At 46.9% G+C, this 7601-nt stretch overlaps 1 protein-coding gene across 1 annotated transcript in view; it reads left to right on the forward strand.

Moving 5' to 3' along the window:
- GGA2 (golgi associated, gamma adaptin ear containing, ARF binding protein 2) overlaps positions 1-7601 on the forward strand; it is a 49191-nt gene that overhangs the window by 35520 nt on the left and 6070 nt on the right. Inside the window, exons 10-13 of the mRNA XM_042782576.1 lie at positions 1431-1556; positions 2621-2743; positions 3033-3061; positions 4380-4513. Of these exons, the coding sequence (XP_042638510.1) occupies positions 1431-1556; positions 2621-2743; positions 3033-3061; positions 4380-4513 (412 nt within the window). The remainder of the gene's footprint in view (positions 1-1430; positions 1557-2620; positions 2744-3032; positions 3062-4379; positions 4514-7601) is intronic.

The following is a 7601-nucleotide window of genomic DNA, read 5'->3' on the forward strand; positions in this document are numbered from 1 at the left end:
CCTGACAGAGTAAGTTCGCATAGCACGTTACTCCACACCTACTAAAAACTTCTGATAACCAAATGAAGTACCATAAAAACAATCTTAATGTGTACACTCCGCATTGACCAAACTCCAGGTTTTCATGCTACATAAAGATAACAATGTGGTTCTCCAGTTGAAGGAGTCTTTATTCCAGTGTGCACTGGCTGCAGGTGCTGGTGGCCTGTGTGTCGGATAGAGCAGACATCAGACCAGTTGTTGTTGACTTGATTTTTGACTCCTGGCAACTCCGTGAGTAGAACTCTGCTCCATAGAGTTCTGTTTTTTTTAAATACTTTATTGTGTTTTTGATGAAAGTTTACACAGCAAATTGGGTTCCCATTGGACAATTTCTTGTTCAGTGACATTAGTTACATTTTCATGCTGTGTCAACATTATCTTTAGTTGTGTTCTGGTTGTTCTGTTTCCAGTGCTCTAGTTTCCCTGCCGCCTTGTCTTCTCATCTTTGCTTTAGAGTCATTGTTGACCCTCTGGTCTTGCATAGGTGGTTTTTTTAAATGGAGCACTGTGTTCAGGGGCAGTATCCTTCACTTTGTGGGCCACTGTGTTACTTTAGAGTCATTGTTGACCCTCTGGTCTTGTATAGATGGTTTTTTTAATGGAGCACTGTGTTCAGGGGCAGTATCCTTCACTTCATGTGCCAGTGTGTTACTTTGCTAAAAAGGTGATCTCAGGAAATTTTGGTTCGAGGAGTAAAGAGTATCTTAGGATGATAGTTTGAGGAAGTGTCCTACTCTCAACTGGCCCAGTAAGTCTAGACTTTTTAAGAATTTGATTTCTATTCCACATTTTTCTTCTGTTTTGTCAGGGCCCATCTACTGTGGCCCTGGTCAGAATGGTCAGTAGTGGTAGTCAGGCATCGTCTAGTTTTTGTGGTCTCAGAGTAGATAGGGCCATGGCTCCTATAGGCTATTAACCCTGTAGACTGATGTTGTCTCTGAGACTCAAAGACTAGAGACCAACAGCTGTATCTTAGATAGCTGCTTGCAGGTTTTTAAGGCCCCAGATGTTTCACCCACTAAGATGCAGGACGTGAACTTGTGAACTCTATCAGGCCAGTTGACTGAGATGTCCCATGGGATCCATAGCCTTTTTGGTGGCTGCTTTTTTGGAAGCAGATTGCTTTGTTCTCACGTGTCCCTGGGTTGAACCTCCAACCTTTCATGGCAGCTGAGTATGTGCATTAACCATTGGCACCACAGTGCTGGGCCTTGGGTTTGAGTGAGTAGGTCTGTGATGGGGGTCTGGTTACATCTTCTGGGGGTAAGAGGCGTGGATGTCCCAAACCTAGTACAGCCCAGGAAGGCTCTTGTGTGGAATAACTTAGAAGGAAGGACTGAGACTGTCAGATACTAAATCAGAGCTTTCTGATTTTTCTGCCTCTTCAGCGGAGATCCTCCAGGCAAATGACCTCCTCACGCAGGGAGTTCTTCTGTACAAACAGGTGATGGAGGGCCGTGTCACCTTTGGGAACACAGTGACCAGCCCAGTGGGAGAGACACCTGTTTCCAGAGGTACATGGAAAGAGCCTCTCCTTGCGCTCTGCTTTGGGGAAGCTTGCCAGTCCCCGAGAAGAAGCTCAGCCTTAGGATATTCTGGAATATGACGTAGAAATGAGAGAACTTGCCTTTTCTCCCTTTCTTTGTGAAAATGGGTTTGAAGGAACAAGCCTGAGCCTTGGGTGCTGTTGTGAGTTGACGGCCAGAGTGGACGACAGCTTTGACTATGCACAGAAGCAGGTGGCCAGGCTGTGCCCGTTTGGATGCTTCTCATAAGGAGTTACTTAGTGGGAGCTGGAGACCCCAGAAATGGTCGTCTTCAGTGTTCCTAGTGCCAGGCTACTTGTATCAGAATCATATGGAACATTTTTTAAAATGCCAAGTCTTAGGCCACTGGTGCTTGGATCTACTGAATCTACAGCCCTTGGGGTTGGGTGTGGGCATCTGCATTTTTTAAACAATTTTTGTGATGTGGGTGAAAGTTTACAGAGCAAATTCATCTTCTATACAGCAGTTCACATACACTTTGTCTCATGCTCTTGACTGTAATCTCCCACAATGCAACAGCTGCCCTCCCACTTCCTCCCCATAGCCACCTCTTCCCCGTGTCCTTCTCTCCCATGCATTCCTGCCCCCCAGCTGTCTCCCTGTGCATACACAGCCCTTCTAGTCTCCCACGAGTGATCTCTCCAAGGAGTGTATCTAGCTAGTGTAAATGTTCAGCTCCTAGGGTTCCTGCTTTTGACTGGCATTTTAGGTGATGAGCTGTGGTCAGAAACCCCATCTGAGCTAGAGAAGAAAGTCAGGTCTCCTACTGTCCAGGTGGCCTGGGCCCTTTGGAGGAGGACTCTGATCTCTGGGGTGGGAACTCGCCTTCTGGTCACCACTGAGGTGGGAACACTGTCCTCTGATGTCTTGGTGGTCAGCTGGGGTGCAGGCTTCTTCTGGGGCCTCGTTGGGGTGGAGGAAAGTGATGTCTTCTGATGGGAGAAGATCTGAGGGAAGGATGGCAAGTGTGAAGGGGAGCCTCTGTTTTCGTGTCTGACTACCTGACCCTCCCAATGCTGTGCATTTTCTAGTCAGTCAGAATCCAGCAGGCTGCGTGAAGAACTGCCCCCTGATTGACTTGGAGGTGGACAGTGGATTTGAGCAGGCCCAGACTCTGGCACCATCTTTACTTCACGAGGACCTAGCAGTCTTAGGTGCGTGTGAGTGTTCAGGGGCAGCAGTCCTGGAACGTCCTGGGTAAGGGGAGATGGTAAGCTGGTTCCCTTTGGGAAAACATGGCTGCTCCTGAGGCACTCGGGTGTACTGGGCAGTTAGTGTACTGCACTTGGCACTGTCATGCCTTGAATGACCTTGAGTAAGTCACTCTGTCTGTGTAGGCTTTAGTGTTGTACATGGTCCAGGGGAGGAGGACGTATTGATCTGCAGCTTCTACATGATATGTAGAGAACTAACGTTATACCCTCCTCTGTTTATTTCTTACAGGGATCAGTGATGCTCCTGTCACAGATAAGGTACGGAAGCTCTTCCTATGGGCCAGGGACAGCCGGGTTGGGGTTAGGTGCTGTCGAGTTGGTTCCAAGCCATAGTGACCCCATGTGCAAAAGAAAAACGCTGCCCACTTCTGTGCCGTCCTCGCAATTGAGCCGGTTCAGACTAGTTCAGTCATGGCCAACAAAGCAAACTCGAAACATCTGAATTTTTAAAATTGGGGTGAAGTGGAATGACAGGCAGAAGGGAAACAAATTACAGGTCAAAGCCCTAGAATGTGGGAGTCTCAGAAGAGGCATAGTGAGCCCTTTTAGGAGCCTGAAGTGGGAGATGGGATTATTGCCAGGACTGTGGAGAGGAAGCATTCCTGGTGGAGCAGTGGGCTGCTCTTGGAGTGGACACCACTATTTCCATCTGTGTTGGTCAGGAGATTGGCTTGCTATGCAGTGTGCACACTACCCTTGTTCTCTGAGGAGGCCCATTGCAGTTTTGTTTTATCTGCCATGACTGAATGGGGAAAACCAGTTTGAAGCCCTGATTTGAGCCCATTGTTGTTGCTACTGTGTCAGTCTGTCTCGTTGAGGGTCTTCTTTATTGCTGACCCTGGACTTTATTGAGCATAGTGTCTTTTTCAGTGATTTGTCCTGCTGATAACATGTCCAGAGTACACGAGATAAAGTCTCAACCATCCTGGCTTCTAAGAAGCATTCTGGCTGTGCTTTGTCCAAGACAGACTCGTCCATTTTTCTGGCAGTCCAGGGTATATTCAGTATTCTTCTCCAGCACCTTAATTCAGAGGCGTCAGCTCTTCTTTGGTCTTCCTTATTCATTGTGCAGCTTTCGCATGCATATGAGGAGATTGAGAATACCATGGCTTGGGGCCCGCATGCATTAGTTCTTAAGGTGACATCTTTGCTCTTTAACACTTTGAAGAGGTCTTTTGCAGCACATTTGTAATACATTGCAATGCATTGTTTGATTTCTTGAGGATGGGGTAGAATTTCTCAAACCTGCCTTCATGAGAGCAGTGCTGGCCAGTGGAGAGGGGTGCTACCACCCTCTCCTGGTGGGATTCCTGGAGCTGCAGTTCCAAAGTCTCTTCCTTACCTGTACTGTGTGGCCTGAATCCCAGGGGGAGCCTCCTGTCTTTCCTCTTAGTGTACCTCTACCCTCACCGGTGTATCCAGGTTCCACTAGAAGTCATCTGTTCTCTTGCCCTTTCTTTCTTCTCCTGCCCTAGGAAGTGTAGTAGGTCCCGGGCTGTAGGAGCACTAACGCCAGCGTTACTGTGGCTGATGGTCATTCCTGCCCTGGCCTTACAAGTCCTTCCTTGTTTGACAGGTTAACCATCAGAACTGCTATAAGGAAAAGAGGAATCCCACTCCGAGCGTACTGCCAGGTGGTGGTGTTCAGAGTCCTTCTGCAGAAAGGAACTTGCTGGATCTCCTCTCCCCACAGCCCTCAGCGGGCCCTCTGTGAGTCTGCTGGACCGGGGGTCTGGCTGTTATGTGCAGTTCCGTCTCATTACAAAGGGTCAGGGAGAAGGGAGGGCTTCCCTAAGACAGCCAGAGACCTGTCATGCTTGAGGCTCTTCCTTCCATTGGGGGTTCAGTATGCTGCTTCCCCTGTTCTCCTTTTACTCCCCATCCTAGGTCCTATGAACGTGCCTGCTTCCAGGACCTCTGAAAGGGGCTTATTTAGGGAGGAGGAAGAGGAGGAGTCATAGGTGACAGTGCTGTTTTGGTGTCTCTTGGTGTTTGGGTTACCTAGTGCCGCTCTAAATCTACTTCTGTAGTGATACCGCCTTGGAAACCCAAGGAGGGGTCGCTATGAGTTGAGTCCGACTCGACGGCACATAATAACAGCAGTGCTGCTCTAACAGAAGCACCTACAATGGGTGGCTTCAACAAACCAGTTTATTCTCTGACAGTTTAGGAGGCTAGAAGTCCGAGGTCAAAGTGCCAAGCTCTAGGGTCTGGGTGAAAGCCCCTCAACCTTGGGCTCTGCCTCTTGTTTCCAGCCCAGTGAAGCTGGAGGCTTCTCTTAACTCGACAACTGCTGGTTGCTGAGGTTGGCAAACCCAAGTTCACAAGAAGGCACAGTCCTGTGGTTATCAAGCAACACGGCAAGCCACTAATTCATGTCTGTGAACAATCCCAGGTTGGCAGCCGACATGGCAGGCCATTGAGATGACCTGTGCCAAAAGCTCAGATATTTCCCAAAGCATCTTATATACTGGAGGCAGGCCCCATCCCTAAGGCAGCTACTCAGCTGCTCTGGCAGATTCCACCATGGAGTTGATTGCCACTCTCATCATGGGGAATAACTACGTGCAGCTGCCAAGCCACTCAACCAGGCCCAGCCAAGTTGACACACAACATCATCACCACAACTGGTTTTCTCTTTCCTGATTTCAAATACACTGTTGCCAACAAGTCACTTCCACCCCACAGGGTCCTAGGCTGTGAATCTTTGCAGGAGCAGGCGGCCACATCTTTCTGCCGTGTAATAGCTGGTGGGTTCAGACTTCTACCCATTCAGTAGCAGCAGAGTGCCTAACCACTGCACCACCAGGGCTCCTTATAATAGAAGTAATGCAAAATTGATCATTAGCATGATATATAAGCCCAAGATACTATTCCCTAAAAACAATGGCAAATGTTCCTTGCTCTCTTTCCCCCTTACACATAGCAATAAATTACTGTGGCTTATTTTTACACAAATTGTAGCACTTTTTTCATATCACATTACATCTTTGATATCCCATTTCCATATCAGTTATATATGTTATATCAGTTATATAAATATGCCTCATTCTTTTTAATAAACCAGACTGACTCCTAGCGACCCTATAGAACAGAGTAGAACCGCCCCATGGGGTTTCCAAGGCTGTAAACCTTTACTGTAGCAGACTGCCTCATCTTTCCCTCGAGGAGTGGCTAATGGGTTTGAACCACACACCTTTAGGTTAGCAGCCGAATACCTTAACCATGGCGCCCCCAGAGCCCCTCTTTCTTTTTAATAGGTATGTAATAATTTACTGTATGGTCATATTTAATCATTTTCCTCTTGTGGATATTTATGTAGTTTCCAGTTTGGGTGCACTTGGGAGCATGTTTTTATTTATTTATTTATTTATTTAATTTTATTTTGATTTGGGTGACGATTTACAGAGTAAATTCACTTTTCATACAGCAGTTCACATATAATACTTTGTCTCATGTCATTGACCAAAATTTACAATGCAACAGCTCCCCTCACACTTCCTCCCCATAGTTACCTCTTCCCAGTGTCCCTCCATACTCTTCTGCACCCTGAGCTATCTCCCTGTGCATAAGCAGCCCTTCCTTCTCCCATGATTGTTCTCTCCAGGGTGTGTGTCTACTTGAGGTAAATGTTTAACTCACTTGCCTGTTCTTTGTTTGGCTGGAAACCACAGGTATGGGTTCAATCCCAGACCTGAAGGGCAGCTAGGGGCCATAGTCTCAGTGGTTTCACCAGGCTCTATTGGACCAGCAAACCTGGTCCCCACCTTCTTTTTTTTTTTTTTTGCCTCCAAATGATTTTGAGTTTTGTTCCACATTGTTCTCCCTCTCTATGCAGGATCTCGTACATCCCTTCCAAGTGGATGACAGTGGTAGCCGGGCACCATCTAGTTCTTCTGGTCTCATAGTTGTATAGGTTGCAGATCAGATGGTGTACCAGTCGCTAGGACTGATTGTTTCCATTCATTTGGTTTTCTTCTTACTTCTTGACAAGGAGACACCCCTTGTTGCATCTAGATGGCAGCTTGCTAGCTTTTAAGATCCCAGTCGCTACTCGCCAAAGTAGGAGGTGGAACAATGTTTTGTATAGTATGTTAGGGAGCATGTTTTTAAAGAACAGATTCCTAAAAGTCGAGGTACTTGGAGGTTGGGTATTGAGTCGTTTTCACAGATCCCATCTCTTTGCCTTTGGAAAAATTGTGACAGTTTGTCTTCTCCTGAATAGCCTGCAAGTGCCTGCTCCTGAGTGGGACCCCAGGGCTCTGGTGGAAATGAAGTCGGGCTGAGAGGTCACTCCTGTTGCATTCAGAGTGTTTCATTTGGTTTTGCTCTTTCCAGGCACTGAGGGGGGCCAGTAATCATTCTCATTTGAGTGGCTTTTTTCTTCCTCTCTGGACTTTAGTCTTCCAAAAAATGTTTTCTGTTTGTGTTGCGTATACACAGAATCAGGAGGCTGTATGGAGTGCTTGGTGTAACTTACGTATCATCTGGGTAGTTCATTCACTCTAGTGTGACCTTAGATGACACATGGGAAACTGAACCTGACAGTGCTACTCGTGTCAGGAACTGCCCAACAACCACAACATTAAGAAACTTAATAGGAGTTCTAGTTTATTGGGTCCTTATTCTGGTGGACAGTCAGTTAAATGCTTCCCAAGCATTGTCTTATTTCATTCTTGTAACATAACCACCCTATGAGGTAGATAATTCTGTTAGCCCCGATTAAAGTTGTGGAAACTGAGTCATAGAGAGAGAGAGATTACTTGCTTAAAGTCATACCTCCCTATACATACATACA

The sequence above is a fragment of the Orycteropus afer genome, unplaced genomic scaffold (assembly GCF_000298275.1).
Source record: "Orycteropus afer afer isolate SDZICR_OR568_19922 unplaced genomic scaffold, OryAfe1.0 scaffold00376, whole genome shotgun sequence".
Classification (NCBI taxonomy): domain Eukaryota; kingdom Metazoa; phylum Chordata; class Mammalia; order Tubulidentata; family Orycteropodidae; genus Orycteropus; species Orycteropus afer.